The sequence below is a fragment of the Lutra lutra genome, chromosome 12, assembly GCF_902655055.1.
Source record: "Lutra lutra chromosome 12, mLutLut1.2, whole genome shotgun sequence".
In the NCBI taxonomy this organism is placed as follows: domain Eukaryota; kingdom Metazoa; phylum Chordata; class Mammalia; order Carnivora; family Mustelidae; genus Lutra; species Lutra lutra.
In genome coordinates this window covers 61944770-61968445 of record NC_062289.1, presented here as the reverse complement: position 1 = coordinate 61968445, position 23676 = coordinate 61944770, and the positions used below count along the sequence as shown (strand labels likewise).

At 37.3% G+C, this 23676-nt stretch overlaps 1 protein-coding gene across 4 annotated transcripts in view; it reads left to right on the top strand.

Moving 5' to 3' along the window:
* SPIRE1 (spire type actin nucleation factor 1) overlaps positions 1 to 23676 on the top strand; it is a 183141-nt gene that overhangs the window by 19595 nt on the left and 139870 nt on the right. For all 4 annotated transcript variants that reach the window (XM_047697137.1, XM_047697136.1, XM_047697138.1 and 1 more), the window contains exon 2: positions 5557 to 5591. In XM_047697137.1, the coding sequence (XP_047553093.1) occupies positions 5557 to 5591 (35 nt within the window). The remainder of the gene's footprint in view (positions 1 to 5556; positions 5592 to 23676) is intronic.

The window sequence follows — 23676 nt, the reverse complement described above, 5'->3', positions numbered from 1 at the left end:
CTTTGTTTGGTTAGCAAGTATACCAATTTTCTCCCATGTCTAAATCCTAAATTCCTGTTAATCTTTGAGGAGCTTTACTGGTGAAATGCTATGGCATAGAGGATAATGATTTGATCATTCAACAACCAAAGTAAAAGTGTCCTTTATATGGTTGTTATGTCAAATGTATTAACTTTTTTTTTTTTTTCATTAAAAATGTAACATGGCAAAAATGATTATGTTGGGGGAGGTGGGTGTAAGCTAATGATTGCACAGTTTTAGTGTCCTAACTTTTGACACTGAAAACTGGTCATGGATTCTGAGCCCTCAGTGGCCACAATGTTTAAGAAACCCAGGTGTGATAAGGCTGTAGGGATTGTTTTATTGCTAAATTTTGGCTTATTTAAAACTGTACTCTTTTTCCCTAATATGCATATAAAAGCTGCCCCAAAAGTGTACCTAATACACACTTGTCTCTTATAGGGTATTAGAGCTCTTTAAAAAAAATTTTTATTTTTATTTATTTATTTAAGTAATCTCTATTTCCAATGTGGGGCTCAAATTTGTGACCCTGAGATTGAGAGTTACATGCTCTTCCAACTGAGCCAGCTGGGTGCCCCCAGAGTATTAGAGTTCTTAAACTTAACCCTTGATGTTGATCTGTTTTGATCAAGTCTTTAAGAACACTGTTCCTGAAAATATGGCACTTGTTCAGGGTATCATTCTTTCCTTCTCACCCTGCTCCACCCCCAGTCCAGTCCATTAGCAAGTTCTGCTAATTCTGCTGCTAAATTATATCTTAATTCTCTACTTTTCTTTCTGGTCACTGCCACCACCTGGGCTGGCTGCTGTCCATGTTTGCTTCCCCCCTCCCTCCGTTGCTATCCAGGACAATGAGGCAGTCCACCTTCCATGGTTTCACCTTGACCCTCTCCACAGAGCAGGACCAACCTGGAAACCCACCTCAAATCAGCTCATGCTCTTGCTAAATATTAATGTCCAGTGGCTTCCCGTTGTATTGGACATCAGATCTAAACTCCTTACGCTGTCCTAAAAGGCCTCTGTGATCTGCCCCTGCCTGTGTTTCCAAATGCGTTTTATGCTACCCACCTACGAAACACTTCCAGAGCCTTACCACAGTCTGCCTCCTGGTTCTGGAACAGGTTCTTCCCTCAGCCCTGTAGTTGCCTGCTACCTAACTTCATGGTCTCTATCTAAATATCTTCTGTAGGAGTCATGTCTGACTATTCTAAATTGGAACATTTCTGTTATTTTCTCTCCCTTTTCTGTCCTTAGTAACATTTATTACCAGTTGTAGTTAATTTTGTTTGTTTCTTTGGGTCTGTGTTCACTAAGATGTAAGTCCTAGGGAGCAAGGACTTACTCGTTTGTGTAGCTCATTTGCCACTCTTTATCATCAGTATTTTAGTATTCAGTAGGTGTTCAGCAAATATTTATTGAGTGAATGAGAGGGGCAGAGGCAAGCTGGCTGGGGGACAGGGTGTGTCTATTGAATGTTCAGCTTATGAAAAAATAACATACCTTCATAGGATCAGATAGACCCAATCATTGCCTGCAGTTTGCTTACATGGGAAAAATTTGGAGAGTAATTCTGAGAGCTGTTTATTTATTGTAAAGATTATAGGGGTTCTGTGTCTTTCTGGCAGGCATCTTTGCCTTCTGCTTGTTCAGCTAATTTGAATCACATTGATAATGTGACTCTGTGATAGACAAGTCAGCCATATGCTGAGGTTTCTATCGCCTTAATTTTTTCAAAAAAGATTTTATTTATTTGTTTGACAGAGATCACAAGTAGGCAGAGAGAGAGGGAGGGAAGCAGACTCCCCGATGAGCAGAGAGCCTGATGTGGGGCTCCATCCCAGGACCCTGGGATCATGATCTGAGCGGAAGGCAGAGGCTTTAATCCACTGAGCCACCCAGGTGCCCCTCTACCTCCTTAATTTAAAGGTATAATTAATCTACACGAGCACCTTAAATTTTTTCTGAAACTGCCTTAATTTCCACCATAGTTGTGTGGGTCATCAGATTGTGTGATTCTACTGAAGTGAGGCCATTTCAGAGAGTGTGCTGTGTGAGGCCTAACCCTGAACAGCTAAGGTTATGAGTGGGTCTACCAAGATGTGTTCACTGAAATGCTCTCTCTGGTAACACTGAGCAGACTTTGGAATGAAAGTGTCTGATTATCAATGTTGAGGATTTAAAATGTCTTTGTTATCTTAGTTGAAGTGGCTTTTTTTTTTTAAATGACATTTTACATTAGGAATTGTTCATTTCTTAAAGCCATTTTATTTTTTTTATTTTTTAAGATTTTATTTGTCAGAGACAGAGAGAGCACAAGCAGAGGGAGTGGCAGGCTTCCCGCTGAGCAAGGAACATGATGCGGGACTTGATCCTAGGACCCCAGGATCATGACCTGAGCCAAAGGCACTGACTGAGGCACCTGGCATCACTTAAAGCCATTTTATATCATTTTATAGGAAGACTGGTATTTGTATTTCCTAGGACATGAGGGAACTTGTCTAGCAAATCTTAAGAGCAGATAGAATATTTCAGAATGAGTTAAAAAGAAGGGCCTAAAAAACACAGCCTTGATTCTTCCGGCATTACTAAAATGCCCGTTCTGTTTGGGAAACGCCAAGCTGAAGTCTTGGTTTGCTGTGCAAATCATCCTTTGTCCTAGTGTATAAGTGTGTTAATAAGACTGGAATATTTTGAAACTCAATGTTTAAGTGTCATCCCAAATATTTCCTTTTATTTTACATTGTCAGAGAGTTAATCTAGCCTTTAAAATAACAATAAATCAGTAAAATTGTTAGCCTTATTTAAAGAACTGATTCACTGCATTTAATAACCTTAAACCTTGGTTCGGCCTACCATCGGCTTAGTTTACTCAGCTTGTAGAAAGTGAAGTCATAGGATTCTAGGTTTTGGAGGGATTCCTTAGATTTGTTTCTGGAAAGGTGATTAACCTATGAGGAAGGACTCAAAACTTGTCAAATGAAAATTTCTCGGTTGCTATATTGGCAGTTTCCAACCGCTAAATCAAGGAGTACAGTTCCCCATTTCTCCACAAGCAGGATTCTAATGGGTAGGTCGCTGTGATAGCACCTCTGTAGTCCCCTTCCCTAACCCCACTGGTTCCTGCAAGTGGGAATGGAGGACAGGGTAACAATCACAGCAATGCTCATGACAAGGGTCAGGAGCCTTGGAGTCTACTCAGCTCTGTCATTTTGTGAAGTCATATGACTTGTCAGGCTCAGATTACTCATCTATAAATGAATGGATTGGGCAGGATGGTTTCCAAGGTTCCTTTAAGCTCTGCTTTCGTGTAATTGGGATTTTCTGATTCCTGGGTCAGAGTCTGGGCAGGGATTTGGATGGCAGAGTAGGGTAGGCGGTCAGGCACTTCATAGTGAACCACATTTCCAGAGTTGCGTGATTAGTCACCAGATCAAATTGAATAACCGGAAGCAGTGGTACACGCACACAAAAATTTTTGGTATTCTTTATAGGAAAGCATTTTCAGCTTTATCATAGAGGTCATTGAAAAAACCTTATTTCCTAAGACTTGTGCCATTTTGACATCACTTTTGAGTACTTCATTACTTTCTGGTGCAGAAAGATGTTCCAGCTTATCCTGTAATTTCTTATCTTGGTAGACCCACTCATAACTTCAGCTGTTCAGGGTTAGGCCTTACAGAGCACACTCCCTGAAATGCCTCACCTCCACCTTCCCATCCATGGAGTTAGCCAGTGCCCTGAGGTACGCAGGGTCTTTCTCCCTCAGTTCATGATTCCCGGCAACATCAGCGCATTTGTTTGCTTAGCGCTACAGTATGTACAAAACAGTTTCAATATTTTTTTTTACCAACTTTACCACCAACAACAAACCCACCACTCTCTTTGCAGTTCTCTTTACCTTAAGAATTATTATACTAAGATGGACATCTATGTACTATCAAAGAGGTTACTCTCTGTTATTGTTGTCTTAACACCGTATTTTTCCCTCCCTCCCTGCCTCCTCCTTCCTCTCCCTCCCCTCCCCTTCCAGAGTTGACACTCTCAATGCTTGTTGAGAGGTAGTCTGTGCCCTTTGAACTGCTGCTGTTCACAGTACTTCCCTAGGTAAAGCTTATCACCCCCTCTATAGGAGTTGTAGGATAATTAATTTACCAAAAGCGCTAGTGTTCTGAGCAGTCATATATATATAAATAAAAATAGATGATATATAACTATAATACATAGTTTCATTCAACAATACATAAATATGTATGTTACGTATTTATCAAACCATAGTATGTAAAACCTTTGTATATTAAACCATTTTATCTCTGTGTTCATATAATCTTTAATTATTTATTGCTCATATATAATTTTTAATCCATAGAACCCATCGTCCTTTGTTTTCTGGTCTCAGTTTCAGCCAGTATTCCACATTAGGACCATTAGGTCATCAGAAATTGTGGATTTCAATTTTTTTCATTTTAAGAGTCTGGAGGCACATAAAAAAACATTGTGGGTTTTTTTTTTTGTGGTATCATTATAAACTCTAAGGTGAATAGATTCTCATTAAGCATTAAAGAAAACACAGACTGCTGGAACAAGCACAGTGGGCTAGGACTAGGTGTGGGAGTCAGAGGCTGGAGAGAGCAGTTAGGAGGAAGGAGAGTGTTGTTGGAAGAAAGGAGGTAGAGGTTAATGTGTGTTTGAAGTGAGGACAGTGATTTTTAACAAGTGTGGACTGGGGAAATTAAGTTGTTTAGTACCCAATATAAATATGTAACCTGTTCTTTTTGTTAAAACTGCTTAATAAATGATCTTCAAAATAGCTGTTTTTTAATTTAAAAAGTATGTTTTATTCATCAGAATTGGCAGAAATGTATAATTGTACACGTTTCTTTTGCTATTATGTGTCAGTGATGAAGAGGAAATATTTTGATGTTGGTACAGCCAAATATTGTTCAATTATTGCTGTTCTTTAGGTGATCCTCTGTTGGAAAATTACTAAATTAATTATGTGGTTTTGTCTAATCATATATTAAAGAAAAACAACCATCGTATATTAAAGAAAATATTAGTTTGAGACATTTATGCTTTCATTGAAATGATCACTGTACCTTTAAACTGGAAGCTACATTTGGAGAAAAGTTTAAGAGTCTTTTGAAGATTTTTTGAAGGTATTTTAGAGTATTTTGAAAGGTACTTTGTAAATGCTGTTAAAGTATTTTAAGATATCTTAAAAAGAAAGCAAGACTCCAATAAAAATATTTTTATTACTTTCATTAACTTATATATATGCATATTAAATATGTGTGTGTGTTTTAGGTCTTATTATAATTGAGTATATTCTTCCCATCTTCCTACTTAGTATTTTCTTATGGGCTTATTTAAAACAAATCTCTAGGTAGGACCTTCTAGAATATTGGTCATTCTAGCACCTTCTATTTGCATATTTGCATAGATATAATGAAACCATGCCAGGATAGCTCAGATATTTTTATCAATGATAAAAAAGCTAAAATCCTTTGGAAGTAACTTTTTGTATTTTTATTACAGGTAAATTGGGATACTCACATTGTACTGAAACAGAGGTAAGAGAAATACTCAAATATTTATTAGTAAAGTAGCTTTGCAGTTTCTTTAGATTAACTTAAGTATTGAACTGTATCTCATGGGTTTTTGGTCTTCTGACAAGAATGTGTTGAGATAGGTATATACCTTTTACATTTATTTTTTATTTATTTATTTTTTAAGATTTTATTTATTTATTTAACAGAGAAAGAGATCACAAGTAGACAGAGAGGCAGGCGGGGGGAAGCAGGCTCCCCACTGAGCAGAGAGCCTGATGCCGGGCTCGATCCCAGGATCCTGGGATCATGACCCAAGCCGAAGGCAGAGGCCTAACCCACTGAGCCACCCAGGCGCTCCTATCTTTTACATTTAAAAAGAGTAAAATGTGAAGGAAAAAAAGTTATTTTGCCCACATAAATACTTTTCGAAGATTTTATTTTTAAGTAATCTCTGCACCCACTGTGGGGCTCAGACTCACAACCCTGAGATCAGGAGTTGCATGTCCCACTGACTGAGCCAGCTGGGCGCCCCTCTCGCCCATATTTTTGAAATGCCAGTGTGTGTTAAAAAGTTTAGCTTAATCATGGTTTTAAAACTTTCCCATGTTATATGTGTGAAATTGAGATACTAAGATTTAGAGCCCTTAATAAGAATGGCTTAAGTTCAGTTTTTCTCATAATCTCATCTGTCATAATAAATAAATCCTTTAAGTATGTTGAGCTCCTTTGGAGCTGCCTTGGTGTAGGAAAAAAATAGGGGATTGGAAACAATATTTCAGTAAGATTAATAATGAATCAAATAGGGACGCCTGGGTGGCTCAGTTGGTTGGATCGACTGCCTTCGGCTCAGGTCGTGATCCTGGAGTCCCGGGATCGAGTCCCACATTGGGCTCCCTGCTTGGCAGGGAGTCTGCTTCTCCTGGTGACCTCTGTCTTTTCATGCTCTCTCTCTCTCTCTCAAATAAATAAATAAAATCTTTTAAAAAATGAATCAAATAGTTTGTTATTTGTATAAACACGTTTAGTACTTTTTCATAATTTAGTTCCAAATTTTGATTGTGAACTTTAGGGAATTTCCATATGATTCCTTGTGTTACTTGCAGGAATTTCAAGGGTAGCACTGAAGTATGAGGGTAGCATCCATGAAGTGTGTATGTCTGGTGTTCTCTTCGGCAGCTGTTGCATCATCTTTACATTAGGAGTCTTGGGTCTTTGTTAATAGCAATGCCTAAATAAAGGATTTAAGAAGTTATTTTTCTAATAGAATAGTATGTCTACATGTTGATGTAGATTTTAGCAAATTTCAACTGTTATTCTAAATAAAATGTAAGCTTCCTAAAGGATATTGTATAATAAAGAAGCAAAAATGATTTGCTCTTTTTTGCATTCAGAAATTATACAGTTCATTTTTGCATTTTCAACTTTGGAAGTAAAGATCATTTTTTCCAGATGAGCTCTAAAAATAGGCAAGAATTTAATTTTTTTAAAGTAGAACTTAAAATTTCTATATTGTGAGAATTTTTGATGTACTGTTTAATGTAATATAAAGGAGTGGGATTTGATTTGAGTCAGAAAATATAACTTCTTTCTATGGTTTCTGGTGTGCATTTTTCTAGCTATGTAATTTTGAGCAGTAATTTTTTTCTCCTAGAACTTTGGCTTTCTTATCTATAAAATGTTAATCCTAATTCCTATTGACCTCAGGGTTGTGAAACTTTAAAGAGCAAATATATGTGAAAATGTTCAAATCCTGAAGACACTGTTACATGTTTTTTATATATATATATATATATATATATAAAATATATGTATATATCAGGATGACTAAGTTTCATTATTCTGTCTTATGTTGTATTACCATAAAATCAGCATGGTTGTAGTATTTTGTTTAGTACTCACTTTGTATAAGAATGTCACTCATTTTATCTTCCTAAAATCCTAGTTGGTAGCCCTTATTTTTTAACCAGACCTTGTGTAACCAAAAGAATTGGAATCTAAACAGAACTTCCTTTCAGGATTTTTAAAAATAACTATTTGATGAGGGAAAAAATCACAAGAAAATTAAAAATTCAATCTGATTATTTAGTTAACAGCTTGGAGTATTTTCTAGGAGTAACAGTGGTTAGAGACTGGAATTGTGGATGGTGATTTATCTTATTATTTTTTTTTTAATGAGAACATCTCTGTATTACTTTGTTAATTAAAATGATAAAAACTAGGGGCAGTAGAGGTCGTGGGAACTACTTTTTCAAGAAGTTTGGTGACCTAAGAGAAAGAGGAGACAGTTTATGTAGAAAGTTTTGTTTTTTAGGGAAGATGGTACATTTGGGGAGTGGGGCATGGCAGTGGTAAGGAAGCAAAAGAGAGTGAGGTTGGAGTTCAAGTTAGATTGTGGGGATCTGCTGAAGTCAGACATGGGAGTACCCCACGCTTGTCTAGAGCAGTGGTTCTCCAAATGTGGTAGGAGGGCTCTAGGGGGTTCCTGACACCCTTTCAAGGTCAGACAGTTTTTGAAGTAATACTAAGACATTATCTGCCCTTCTACTTTCATTCTCTTGAGTGGTGTTTTCCTTGGCTACATGACTGTGTACCTATGAATGTCATGCCAGACCTCAGAAGTAGATATAAGATCTCGCCGGCTTTTATTAAGCATGACCTTCAGGAGTTTTACAAAAATGTAAAACAGTATCACTCTTCTCATTATTTTTTATTTTTGCAAACAGAGGTTTCTTTCCCATAAAAATGTTACTTATATTAACATGTTTAATATTTTAAATGATTTAATTAAACTGATTTGATTAAAAAATTTCTCAGTTTTTTTTTTTAAGATTTTATTTATTTATTTTACAGACAGAGATCACAAGTAGGCAGAGAGGCAGGCAGAGAGAGGGGGGGAAGCAGGCTCCCCGCTGAGCAGAAAGCCCAATGCGGGGCTTGATCTCAGGACCCTGGGATCATGACCTGAGCTGAAGGCAGAGGTTTTAACCCTCAGTTTTAATTTCTAATACAGGAGATGTTGATAGATTATGGTTCACATACATACAAGCTCCTTGGACTCCTCAGTAATTTTTAGAGTGTCGAAGGGTCCTCAAACCACAGCCTGAGAGCTGTTGGGCTGGGGTGTGGTTAGCATGGGTATTTCTGCCTGAGAAACAGAATTGAGGGCTGAGCACAGTAAACCCGCAGTCCTGAGGAAAACAATGGGAAGTTGAGGGAATCTTTGATAATAAGGATTTAAGCCAGTCTTTTCTGTCCGTAAAATCACAGGGTCATTTCTGAGAGTGAAGTAATCCTGAATCAGAAAGGTGATTGCTAGAGCCTCTTTTGCCCTTCCATTGTTCTTCTGTTGAGAAAGGAGATGCTCATCAAGCTCTGGCATTAAATGGAGACCAAGAGAAGGGCTGCTCACAAGCTGTAGATGAGTAGAACTGTGAAGGGCCCCTGGAAAAGTGGAGGAGCATGTTGCTTGCTCCGCATTGTGGTGCTGGCCTGCACCCTGGGGGCTGGTATGGTGGGTGTTTGTGCTTTGGCCAGATCCTGGTTCCACCCTTCTCCCTCACTTCTCGGCCTCAGGATTCCTCATCTGCAAGGTGGGTTGTTGTGATTGCAAAGAGTTTAGCATAAAGCTCGGCTAAATGAATATAGTTTATTATTCTTAGTTGGGAGGTATATACTTTCCTGGGATGGATAAAGTCATTTTCTTAAGCAAGGCTCATGGACCACTAGGAGCCTCAGGGTGACTGCTATGGAAAGCAAATCTCTTTCTGGGCCTTTAGGACCCTCATTGAGACATATAACTTTAATGGCTCAGCTGTGTATTTTAATAGTTTTTGTAGTACATAGAAATCATATTAGGAATTATTTTCTGGTTTTACTTTTAATTCTCTTTTTAAGACTTTTCTTGTATTCAGGAAAAACAAACAAATTTATGAGTTTAGAGAAAGCAAGGAGGCCATACACAGGCAATCAGTCAACTCTTATGTGATCTTATACCTCAAGATGGCTTAATGTTTCTAAAAGATCAAGTATTAAACCTCATTTCTCACTGGAAAAAATTTTTTTAAAAAAATTTATTTTTAGAGAGAAAGAGCCGGTGCTCGCACGCTCATGCACTAGTGGGGAGGAGGGGCAGAGGGAAAGACTCCCCAAGCAGACCCCATGGTAAACACAGAGTCCCTTGCAGGGCTCAAAATCCTGACCCACGAGATCACAACCTGAGCTAAAACCAAGAGTCCCATCCATGCTCAATGGACTGAACTACCCAGGTGCTCCTGTTTGAAAAATTTTTTTAATGTACTCAATTATACTAGTATATTCCAGCATTTGAACTCATTAAGGGAAGTCCTTCATTTAATTTGTTTTAAAGACATTGTGAATTTTTTTAAATGTTTTACTTTAGTAGACAATTTAATTTTTTTCTATATCTTTTGAATTTTTTGAAGGTGTAATTTATAGTAAAATTTACCTTTTTCAGTTACAGTTCTTCGAGTTTTCACAGATATTCGTGTTAACGATCTCTGCAATCGAGTTCTGTCACTCCCCAAGCTCCGCCAATGCCTCCTGGTGGTCCTCCTTCAGGCCCCTGTCTACTGCTGATCTGTATTTTGTCCTTTCATTTTGAGAAGGGCATGTTATTTAAACAGTGCATTACTCCTCTTTCTCCCTCTCTGGGAGTGCTCACAGCTCTGTCTGGTCATTTATAAACTCTTAAGACTGACCTATACCTGGGCGTACTTGCTTATCAAAGAGGCAGTTCTGGTCCACAGGTTGGGAGAGGTTTTACCTTCATTTTACAAGTTTTTCCTGCTGCCATTATTTAAATAATTTTCTGGGTCATACTTTTATATATGAAGAAAACTACCAAGCACTTAAAAGTACTATAACATAAAGGATTTGAATTTTTAAGTATTTTAATTGAGGCATTTTCATTGTTGTAAATTTTTAGCTTTCCAAATTTCATCACGTTCCAGTTTTCTATTAACCATCACTAATTATGAAGCAGTGAGGCCCTTTCCCTTCAGCCAGAAAGAAGGTTAAATGAATAACTAGAACAGTCCTGTTCCCTTGCTAGATTAGCTGTGTTTTAAGCAGCATAGGTTTAAAGCATTATATAAAGTTAAATGAACTTTTGTTGATACTTTAATCTTGACAAAGCTAGTTTATAAAAATCATAACGTAGCAGAAAAATGTAATCTTTACTAAGGGAAACTTTAAAAGATATGTGCTCACATCTTAAGAATAGAGTTCCTATATACTGTACATAAATACTATGTTTCATTCTGACATGCATCTTTAAAAAATACTTTAGAGCTAACTATATGCTAAATACTGTTATAGACATTAATTTAATCCTCATAACAAACTTAAAAACAAATTCTAGAAAGAGAACTAAAGTATAGAGAGGTAACTTGCCCAAGGCCGTAAAGTCAGCGTGTTGCAGAACCACTTCCCTCCCCCCTCATTTGTTTGTCTTTACCCAGCCATTGTGCATCTGCAGTGTAATACATCTGCATAATGCTAAAAATTAGTTTAGTGTCCCATTTGGGGCAGTGAACTGGCTGAGTGTCTCCTTATTCTGTATATGTCTCTTACCTGTGACTACAGTGTGTGGCATTGTGTAGCCAGGGACTATGTTCCTGCTCAGTGTAAACTGGGCAGAGGAATGATTGCACCCCCTGAACTTTCAACCCACCTCCCCCACCCCCATTGGTTAGATGAACATAGAGTTCTGTACTGTAGTAATTTGTGAAGTAGTCTGATTTTAACTTACTCAGAATGACTCAAGAGTTGTTATAAATATTTGAACCTCCTGGGAAACCAGACCTAGAATTAGTCTGCTTTGTGGGGGAACCCAAAGATCTTGAGAACAAGCCAAGGAATACATCAGAGTTAGTGTCTTGGACTTAGTCCATTCTGATTATATAGTTTTTGACACAACAGGACTATATGAAAATTTTTTATGTTTCCTGAGCAGCCTAAAATAAACTACCAAAGGTAGTATGTGGTAATTTGCTGCTTTAACGCAGTATAACATGAAAAAATTCCCGTTTTGTGTTTAGCTAAATCAGCCCCCTGACCTTTGATTTCACCCTGGCTCATGCAAAGTCAGTGGCAGTTGGATGAGTAATAACCTCTTTTAATTGACATTTTATATCCATTAGTTGACTTCAAAAGGAACTCAGAAATGAACTTGAAGAAGTGTATACACTTGACTCTTGAACAACATGGGGATTAGTTGAAAATCTAGTGTGTAACTTTTGACTTCCCAAAAAGTAAACTGCTGTTAACTGCTGTTGACCAAAAGCCTTACCAATAACATAGTTAACAGATACTTTTATGTCATATGTATTATATGCCATATTACTATAATAAAGTAAGTCACAGAAAATGTTATTAAGAAAAGCATAAGAGAAAATACATTTATAGTATTGTACATTTACATTTATAGTATTTATATATATATATATAGTACAAATACATTTATAGTATTTAACTGAAAAAAATATAGTATAAGTGGCCCGTTATAGTTCAAACCCCTGTTATTCAAGAGCCAGCTATAATATTTTTATGAAAATATTTTCATTTGTGCGTAATTTTAGCTGCATAATGAGCCTGTTTAAATAATTGTGAATTAATATTTGATACCAAATTAATTAAACTTAAATCTTAAAACAGAAACAGAAAGACAATTACTGTCCTATCTGTTCTTTCAGCAGAAGGCTTTCTCTGATTTTAAACCTTACTTTAAGGTTTTATAAATGGAATTGCATGACAAGAAGTTAAAATAATGATATATGTTCTATAAAAGGATTAGAAGAATAAGCTCCATTAACTGCTGGTAACCACAGCTTTTTCTCCTTGGTCAGCAGGCCAAAAGAAATGGGAAGGATGCTCACATTCTATTTCCTGTGCTTTTGGATTAAAAACCCCAAACATGCTTGAATTTACATGGCTTTTTGGTTGACTTTAACTTAAATGGTTTGGAAATTGGTTTATGTGTCCTCAGAGTAAATTGTGTCTACCTTTGATTTGCTGCTTTTGAGTGTGAGTATTAGTAGAGCTTGGTAGTAAGTTATTAATGGTGTGATAAATAGGTAATTTCACTTAGATTACATGTGTCATTAGAGAGAGACTGGCACATTATATTAGTTACTTGTTTCATTTAAAATACATTTTTCCCTCCCTCCTTGCTTCTCTCTTTCTCCCTGCCCTTTTCTCCGCTTGGACCTCTCTCCTCTCTCTCATAACATTTATTATCAAATGTCTTCTGTGTTGTAGTCCTAGATATCTTAAAGTACAGGGCACATGGTTTGACTATAGGATGCAAAATTTATACAAGTAGTGTTCCTTTGTGTAGTTCTTACTTTATTTGAAGACCAATAACATTTATATAGATATTTCTACTAAAGGGTTTCTGAATAGCCCAGATTATCTGGGAGTAAACATAGTATTCTTGAAGGAGCAGAAAGTTTACCCTGCAGGTATCTGAAGCACCTCTACGTACTTTGATAATAGTGTAGAATGTTTTCTTTCCTTCTTTCTTTCTTTTTCTGTCTTTCTTTCTCCCTTCCTTCCTTCCTTTCAAGATTTTATTTATTTATTTAACACAGAGAGAGAGACAGTGAGAGCAGGAACACAGTCAAGGGGAGTGGGAGAAGGAAAAGCAGGCTTCCCGCAGAGCAGGGAGTCCGATACAGGGCTTGATCCCAGGACCCTGGCATCATGACCTGAGCCAAAGGCAGACGCTTAAGACTGAACCACCCAAGCAACCCAAGTAGAAAGTTTTCTTAATGATTTGCCTTATCAGGGAGCTATATCAATCTGCCTTAATTAAAAGTTTAAATATTTAATAAAATAAGACAGTATTTTTCAACACAGACACTACAGTGCTGAAGGATCAAGATGGGAAGCAGTTCGATTGTCTTTTTCAAAGTACCTTAAGTACCTTTCATCTTTGTAGAAATGATATATATTTGTTGAAAAATTAGAACATCACAGAAGGATACCAAGAAGAAAGTAATACTTTATATCCTACCATCTAATGGTAATGGCTGTTTATTCTTTTAGACATTTCTTCCCATATTTACATAACAAAATTGACTTATTCTTTGAACATCCATTGTGTGCTACTCTCAGAGATACATGTATTTTTGCATTAAAAATACTTGGCTTTAAGGTGTTAGCCAGACTGAGGGAAAGGGTTTAGTTATAGGTACAGATATATGGATGGAACTTCCCAGGCAGAAGAAAATCACAGTGAGGACTCTTAGGAGATCAAACTGTTTTTTGAAACTGACAGAGCACTAGGATGTCTGAAGCATAGAGAATGTGAGAGAGGGTTGTAGGAAATGTAGGGAAAACAAGGTGGTGCCAGGTCTTACAGGTCATATATATATAGGTCCATTTTCTCTTCGAGAGAAGAAACATTTCTGTCTGAAATTTTCTTCTATTTCCTTTAAAAAAATTTTTTTTAAAAAGGTTTATATATTTTATTTATATGAGAGCGAGCGAGAATAAGAGAGAGAGACCGTGAACAGGGTGGAGGGGCAGAGCAGAGGGAGAAGCAGGCTCCCCACTGAGCAGGGAGCCCAATGCAGGACTCGGTCCCTTAACCTACTGAGCCACCCAGGCACCCATGAAATTTTCTTCTAATTCCTAAGGTCTTTCTTCTTTTGTTGTGCATTCTTTATTTGCTGTTTGCTTATATTTTTCTTTGAGATAGTATTTATATATACATATTTCATCAGCTTTTTGCATCATTTCATTAAATTGTTATTGTAAGCACATAAGTGCTGTTGAATGCATGGGTTTGGGAACAAATCTTACAGACACAATTAACCAGAAGCATGTTTAAGGTAAGCATAGAGCTCACCTGGTAGGGGCAGAAATGCACTGGTGACCTAAAGAGTAGCTTGCCTACTCATGGCTAATAGTAGTCATGGAGACTAGTCGGTATGGTCTAGATAGAGGGCCTGGGGAATTTGAGATGGATAGAGAGAGGCTGATTAAGAGAGTTTCTACTGTTCACTGTGGTGTCTCTTGACATCATCCTTCAATTTGGTAGAAATTCTTACTGTATTTGGTAGATAGAGTTAAAAAAAAAAACACATTATCAGGACAATTAGATAGGTTACTTGGTACTGTGATAATTCCCTAGTTTCTTTTGATAATGGTGCTTTCTTAATTTTTTGTGACAGCTTTATGAAGGTATGATTCACAGAATATAAGTGAGCCACTTAAAGTGTGCAATTTATTGGTTTTTGGTATAGTCACAGAATTATGCAACCATCATCACATTTACTTTTAGAACATTTTTGTCACCTCTGAAAGAAACCCAGTACCTTTAGCTATCATCTGGCATTTCCCAGTACTCCTACCACCGTGCCAAACAATAACTAATTTTCTATCTCTGTAGATTTGCCTATTCTGGATATTACATATAAGTGAGTTATATAATATGTGGTGATTTGTGCCTGACTAACTTTAACTTAGCATGGTATTTTCAGGGTTCATCCGTTAATAGCATGTATCAGTACTTCATTCCTTTTTACTGCTGAGTATTGAACTTTATGGATATTCCATATTTTGTGTACCCATTCATTAGTTGATGGACATTTGAGTCCCTTGCTTGTAAATTCTGCAAAGATGCTAGCTGGGATTCTGATAGGGATAGCATTGAATCTGTAGATGGCTTTGAGTAGTATTGCCTCTTAACAGTGCTAAGCCTTCCAATCCATGAACACAGGATCTCTTTCTGTTTGTTTAGATGTTCTTTAATCTTTTTTCAGTGATGTTTTGTAGTTTTCAGAACATAAGTTTTGCACTTATGTTATTAAATTTATTCATATTTTATTCTTTTGGTGCTATTATAGATGTAATTTTTCTTTTAATTTCATTTTTGGATTGTTCATTGAAAGTATTTAGAAGTACAGTTGATTTTTGTATCATGATCTTGTGTCTACAAACCTTTTAATCTCATTCATTAATTTTAATAATTTGACCTAGGATTTGCTCTTCTTTTTCTTTTAAGATTTTGTCTATTTATTTATGTGTGAGAGAGAGACAGAGACAGAGAGGCAGAGGGAGAATCAGGCTCCCCATGGACTAGGGAGCCCAATTTGGGACTCAATCCCAGCACCCTGGGATCATGACCTGAGCCAAAGGCAAACACTTAACTGACTGAGCCACCCAGGCATCCCTGCCCTAAGATTTTCTATGTGCAAGATCATGTTATCTATGTCAGTCATGTTATCTATGAATAGAGATAGCTTTATTTCTTTATTTCCAATTTGGATACCTTCCATTTCATCTTTTTGCTCTTTTTTTAAAAATAGTTTTGAGGAACTCAGAGTTGGCAGGTGTAATAATCCTCCAAGCCATTTAAATAACTTATTTCAAATCTGTTTTACAAGAGAATACTTAAATGTTTGAATGTTAAATCAGAGACTTTTGAGACACTGTTTACATAATTTATATTTTAAGTAGAAATGTAAATTTTGTGTGATTTGAAACAGATTTTAGTTTGACCTGTTATAACTGAATTTGGGACTGTTTTTTATTTCCCCTGAGGATCTTTTTATATGTAGAATATCAACTTTATTGCAAGAGTATGTCTAGAATATAAAGTTAAAAGTCATAGATGGCTTGGGGCGCCTGGGTGGCTCAGTGGATTAAAGCCTCTGCCTTCGGCTCAGGTCATGATCCCAGGGTTCTGGGATCGAGCCCCGCATCGGGCTCTCTGCTCCACAGGGAGCCTGCTTCCTCCTCTCTCTCTCTGCCTGCCTCTCTGCCTACTTGTGATCTCTGTCTATCAAAAAAAAAAAAAAAAAAAAAAAAAAAAAGTCATAGATGGCTTTCAAACTAGGAATTGGTAACTGACTTCCCTTGTTGAACTCTCATGTTTTTAGTCATAGAGGTTTTATCTGACAAGATTGCTTATTTTTCTTCAACAGAAAGTTCTTTGACAGTTTTATAGATTGTGCCATTGCATCTGTGGATAATTAATAAGCTCCTTGCTTTGTAATTTGAATTTATTTTCTGGGGGAAAATTCTCATGGATAAATAGAGATTTATGTAAATGAAAAGAGTTGTGAAAAGGAGGAGGAATTATGGGAAAAAATGTAAAATCTTTGCTTAATCCAGACATCATCTGTCAAGCAGTTGCCATTTACTGACTCCGGGCTAGGTGTAGGGAAGCAGTGCTGTTCTCAGGAATTTATATATTGCTAGAGTACTGCCCTTATAAAATTTTTTAAAAAAATTGTTGGTTTGTTAGTAATCTTAGCAAAAGTAGCACATGGTGTTACATAACTGAAGAGGAGTTCAGAACCTGAGCTTGTTTGGTCAAGCTGTGCCCTTTTCTAGTTTTATTCTCTTCTCCCTATAGTTGTTGAGTTCAAACACTTGCCCACTAGCTACATAGAGTAGCAAATAACACAGTTGTAACAGTCAAAAATATTTAAAAAGTTATCTCTCAAAGTATCTTGTAGTGGATCCATTTTATAGGTTATAACAATTCCCTCAACCCTTGTAGCTACTTTGGAGCTCTCCTCTTATACATACCCTCAAACAAAACAACCCCACCCATCCCACTGTTCCTGGTGCCCATCCTTCTGTCATCTTCTCTTCTCTCTGTCCTGTGTTTTTTCCATTTCAGCTGATACCTAGATCCTCCACTCCAAAAGAGAATCCAGAATCATGGTGGGATTGTCCTTTTCTTTGCCCCATTCCTATCCTCCTTTCTTCTTCTTTTTTCTTTCTTCTTCTTAGTGTCCATTCTGTATTGTGGACAACTTAGAAACTGGGCTGGCAAAAGTAAAATTCTCCATGGATATTGGATAAGGGAGAGAAGTTGGTACATGGATGAGAGTAGATGGTTGCAAATAAGGTAATGTGTCTCTTTCCATTACATTTTATAAATAATTGAAATCATTAAAAAGACCATGCCATGCAGCCTCTCAATTTTGCACTGGTGAGTATGTTGATTATGTGAATGTGAGTCTCACTTCTTCTTTTGCTGTGAGATGAGCTCCTTCCCTTTTCTCCTGTGGCTGCCCCCATCCTTCACTGTCCCTCCCAGAAAGGAAAGATAAGGGAAAATGATACCTTTCTGAGTATGGCATAAAACAAAAGACTGTGGGCACTGCCTGTAATTTGGCATATGTTTTGGACACAAATATTCCCCCTTTACTCTAAAGGCAATAGTTCCTATTTCCGTAAATTTTTACTTATATAAATTGTGGCTTATTAAACTTGGGATTTTATTTTTTCCTTCTGTATAATTAATAAGATTAGGTAATTAATACCAAAGTATTAATACAAAGGAGCAAGGCAACCATCATTTGCATGATTTCATACTTTTCTTATTATTTTCAAATAGACTCTTCTATAAGTGCTCTGTAGCTTACACAGGAAAGAAATTGAATAAATTAATTAAAAACAGATCAGCAATCTGTATTTGTGACATGCGCTTGGGGTTTCATAGTATGGGCCAGGAGGTACGGCCTTGAATAAGGACTGCCAGGAAGTGTTAGAGGAGGCCACTGCTGTTCTTAACAGAGGCCATGATGACCAGACCTGACTTGACCTTGGGTAGGGAAGAGATGGGAGGAAAGCAGAATGCTTAGTGGGAAGGAGCTGGCAAAAGAATTGAAGGAGATTGTGAAACTTTCTTAAAATGTCTACTCAAAGAGCTAGTTACGTTTCTTGTTTTAAATTTCTTTGTTCTGGAAGGGACACAGGCCCGTTTAAGAATGGGAGATGGGGAGAATTCTGTAACCCATGACAAGCTGTAAAAGGTTGCTAAGGAGATTCCTTTGAGAAGGAGCAGTATTTAAATGATCTGTTATTGAACCCTGACTTCTAAAGGCAGGAAATGAAAGGCAGAGGGTGCTTTATTTCACTTCTTTAACATTTTAGGAAACAAGTAAAGGAAGATTCTTTCCTTAAACACAGAAATCATTTGGTGTGGATAAAATTAATTTTATTTTGGCTGTAAATGAAGTACTGGGCATTGAAAAAGGTGCATAAATCATTAAGTTACAGCTGATGAACTTTTACAGATAGTGATAATACTGTGTTTTAATGCCATTTAAGTATAATTTATTATTATGTCTTTGAAAAATGTCATCTTAAAAAATTCTAATTTCACATGAAGATCCAAGTTATGATTTCAAAGCATCACAGAGATTTTATTTAGTTTCTGCCTTTAGTTGCATGGGGTGTTCTGTCTTCTTTCCCAGCCTTCTATTACTTAAACAAAAACCAAGGGAAGAAATTCTTTCATGGAAGAAGGAGCCATTCTGTTTAGAATTGTTTAGAGCAGCGCCACCCAATAGAAATACAGTGGAATATATGCAATTTATCTTTTTTTAAAAGATTTTAGGGACGCCTGGGTGGCTCAGTTGGTTGGACAACTGCCTTCGGCTCAGGTCATGATCCTGGAGTCCCGGGATCGAGTCCCGCATCAGGCTCCCAGCTCCGCGGGGAGTCTGCTTCTCTCTCTGACCTTCTCCTCGCTCATGCTCTCTCTCACTGTATCTCTCTCAAATAAATAAATAAAATCTTTAAGAAAAAAAAAACCAAAAAAACAAAAAAAAATATTTTAAAAATTTTATTTATTTATTTATTTAGAGAGAATGAATGAGGGGAAGGGACAGAGGCAAAAGCAGAGGGAGAAGAAGAAACAGGCTCCTTACTGAGTGGAGAGCCTGAGCAGGGCTCGATCAGAGGACCCCTGGATCTTGACCTAAGCCAAAGGCAGCCACTTAACTGACTGAGCCACCCAGGCGCCCTGGAATATATGCAATTTAAGTGTTTCTAATAGCCACATTAAAAAGGAAAAGGAAACAGGTGAAATTAATTTTCATAATTTATTTTATCTAACCCAGTATATCTAAAACATTATGTCAACATGTGATCAGTATGAAAATTATTAATGAATTGTTTTATATATTTTTTCTATACTGAAGTCTTTCAAATCTGGTGTGTATTTCACTTCACTTCTCAGTTTGGGCCAGTCATGCTTTAAGTACTTCTAGTCACACTTGGTTAAAAAGAATAGAGAGAAGAAGGAATAAAAATAATTAAGAAATGGGGGATAGGTGAGCCTGGTGGTGGGTATTAAGGAGGGTACCTATTGCATGGAGCACAGGGTGTGGTGGATAAATAGTGACTCTTGGAATACTGAAAAATTAAATTTAAAAAATATTTGAGAAGTGAGAAACTTGATGGGATCAGAAAAGTTTTAGTCCTAAATTATCTTAAAAACAAAACAAAAACCTGTGAGGCTTCTTGGGGAGTAAGGAACAGCATGGTGGGGGCTTGCCTAACAGTAAAGAGTAAATGCATATCATCAGGTATACTGCATAGATTCTAGGTAGGCAAGGGGCAGAGAGATTTATGATTATAATCATAAATTCAGAATTTAACCTGTTCAAGGAGAAGTTGAAATGTAAGGGTGAGTGGTGAGGGAGACTAGAAAGAACATAGGATCAGTGGATTGTAGATTCTGGTGGGATTGAATGATTATTAGAGTCAGATACTAGAAGGAGTGAGCTAGAAAGTTAAGGGAGATTGTCAAAGAGAGGGACCTTTGAGATTAAAGTGATGGAAAGTTGCAGTTATTGGTAACTGGGGGTCTGGGGTCTCAGAGAATGCCTGAGGTCTGCCAGAGGAAACATTACAGGAGAGGAGTTCATGGAAGTGAGAGGCTGGGGTGTTGGGAGGGTCATTTAGCATCACCAAAAATTAAGAGGCGAGACTGACAGGAAACCAGCAGCTAAAATTATTGAGCTAAGATGGGATAACTGGGGCTTTATAGATGGCAGCAACAAGGAGGGAGAGTAGGTATATGTATATGGTCTGGTGATGTAAGAGGCAAAGCCAGAGAACTTTGAGGAGGAAGGGAGAGAGAGAGAGAGAATGTGTAAGGAAGCATCAGGACATCCCCAATTTTCGTTACAGTGATATGAGGATTATCACAGAACAGCCAGGACCAACATTGCCATCTGGGGAGATTCATATTTGGGTTAGAGCAAGAAGGTGACAGGGATAATTCAGAGAAGATGAAGACACAGAGTACTGTTGGTTCTGGAGGGCACAGTGGAAGGGATTTAGGAGTTGGGGAGGGGTGGACCACAGGCCTAAAAGAGAGGAATGCAGAGTTGGGGAGATGGTCCATTATGATGTAAAACAAGTTATAAAACAGGAGGTACTGAGTGATCCAATATTTATAAAAAAATATGCAAAGGACAAATATAGTAAACTGTTAGGGGTGATTGCCTCTGGGATATATGTATATATGTTCTTCTACAGTACCTGTATTTTCTAAGACTTACAATGAGTATGTTTTGCTTTTGTAATAAGAAAAAAATAAAAGAGGAGACATCATGGGCGTATTTGTGTGGGGGAGGGTTCTCTGAGGTGAACAACTCTAAAACTGGAAACACAATTTTGCTTTGTTACTAGTCACGAGTAATTCGGTAGCACTCTGCTCCATTCCTGGGTCCAGACCGAAGTCCTGTCCCATGACCGAGCTAGATGAGGGCTGCGGGAGCCAGAGTCATTCTCCTTGCCTTAGGGGCCTGGCCATAATTCAAGAATGATAGTTAGCTGATTCCCATAAAATTTAGTCTTTTTAGGGATCTCACTTTTCAGCCAGGATAGAAAAGGGAAATCAGGTTGATCCAGGAAACATCAGTTAAGGGGACTTGGAAGAAATGTGGGCTGTCAGGGAAAGTTAGCAGTTAACAGCCATTCTGAAAAGATGAACTGGTATTGCTTTTAAAACCTTTCCATGAATATTGTTGAATTAGCACAATCCATTTTCAAGAAACAGGAACTTGTGGGATTGTCACAAGTTACTCAGGCAATTAGAAACTAGGAAATTTACTCTTGTGTAAGCTACTTCGTGAGTCACAGTTCAAGTGTGGTAGCGGAGCTGTCACATCCAGTGTTGTCCCTGTAGCAGATGACTGCTGAGATAATTGAAATATTTTCTGAAATCTGTTTACCTTGAGCTAAGTAAAAAGCACGTTGCGTGTCCTAACAGAATTATCTTCTATTCCATTGTTCAGCAGGTGTGAGGGTAAGTCAGCTTTTTAATTATGTGTATAGTACTAATAAAAGGGAACATTACATTGTTAATTATAAAAATCAGGTAATTAAAGAGAAAAAATAAGTTACTGGTTTTCGTAAGGCAAGCAACCCTGGAAACAAGCTAGACCAGGAGAGTAGCCTTGAGCTAGGCAGGTACATAAACGCCCCTTTTCTTCCCCCTCACCCTTCCATAAACATAAAATTTCCCATCTTAACCAGTTTCAGTAGTGTTAAGTGTATCCATGTTGTTTCACAACAGATTTCTGGAATCTTTTCAGCTTGTACAACTGAAAGTCTCTTCCTGTTAAACAACTCCCCACTCCTCCTCCTGACCCAGCCCCTGGCATCCACCATTCTGTTTTCTGTCTCTGTGAATTTGACTACTCATCTGGAGATGCTCATCTTCCTTTGAGCATGACTGTGTCTCAGAAACATTTAAAAAATTGTATCTTCCATTTTTGGGGGTGTATTTGTGGAATCATGGTCTCAAAGTGTAAAGTCATAGTACCACATGACTGAGAAGTTATCCTTCACTGACTATTTACTAAGAATGAATGGATAGGGGAGCGGGGCAGAGAAGGGAGTGTCTCAACAGAAATAGTTTTGCGTCTAGTATGTAAAATTCTAGAAAGAATAATAAAAATAAAAATTTAACATCGAGCATTTGGGATCATTGCTTGGAAAAGATTTCCTTGCCAAAAGGGCCAAGCAAAGCCTTTTAGGGATGTGTATCAGAGTTATGAAACAGAATGAAACTAAATGTCTAAATGTCTAATCTGTTTTTCACTGCTATTTCCTTTCTAACTAGAGAAAGGAAGGGATTTTTATCTCTGATGTTGCTATCTGTGTGTCAGGATATTTTGAATTGCAAGTAGCAAAAAGCTCAATGTTTATATGTATTTGTATGTGTGTGTGTGTGTGTGTTTATAGAAACATATTAACACACATTGGGAAAGAGCCTGGAAACAATAGGGAAACCCCTGTAACACCAAGCACACCTCGCCATCCAGATCTTGATTTCTGAATAGCCTTCCCCACTAAAAATAGCCAACTTTCCTTGGAGAAATGGCTGATTCCAGGGCTGGAACAGGAAGTACAAGATGAGCAGAGGACACCTTGGTAGACCAGGATCAAAGATGTACACAGAGCATTGTGAGGGAGTGTGTCCATACAGTGGGATACAATTTGCCAATAAAAAGGAACAAAGTACTTACACATGCCACAACATGGATGAACTTCAAAAACATGCCATGTGAACAAGATCCACACCCAAAAGACTGCATCTTATGTGATTTCCTTTATGTGAAATGTCCAGAAAAGGAAATCTATAGAAACAGAAAATACATGTTTGGTTTCTTGGAGCTGGGAGTTGGAAGGGGAATGACGGCAAAGGGGCACAAAGTTTGTTTCAAATTGGCATTTGAAAATTTGGTTGTGGTGATGGTTGTGCAATTCTGTAAATTTACAAAAAAAATCACTGAACTGTATACTTTAGGTGAATCTTATGGTAAAGAAATTATACCTTCGTAAGGCAGGTTAAAAAAGTTTGGGATTTGTCACAAGGACTCAGGAGTTAGCTCGAAGAAGCTACCACTGGCCAAATCTGGGAATATTTGAGCGTAAGAATAAATACTGACAATGGCATGTTATAGTATAAAATAATCCATGAGGTTTTGACATATAAATAAATACATTAAAAAATAAATGGCAGAGAAGGGAAAGTTCTTCATACTAGATTGCTAACTAATAAATGTAGAAGAAATGGTGGATAAAACATCATCATTTTCTAAACATCATAGTAATATTTGGCTTAGGCAAGATTCATCAGTGGTTATTAAAACTAGTCAATGAAAATTTGATGAGGACTATGACGTTGACATAGTTTCAGAGGAGCTCTGTATCAGTTACATATTGATTTCAAATGGAGAAATGTATAATAGGCTGGCAGAACCTCCTTAACTGACTGTATTCATTTTCTATCGCTGTGCAACAGTGTTGAGAGAATTAT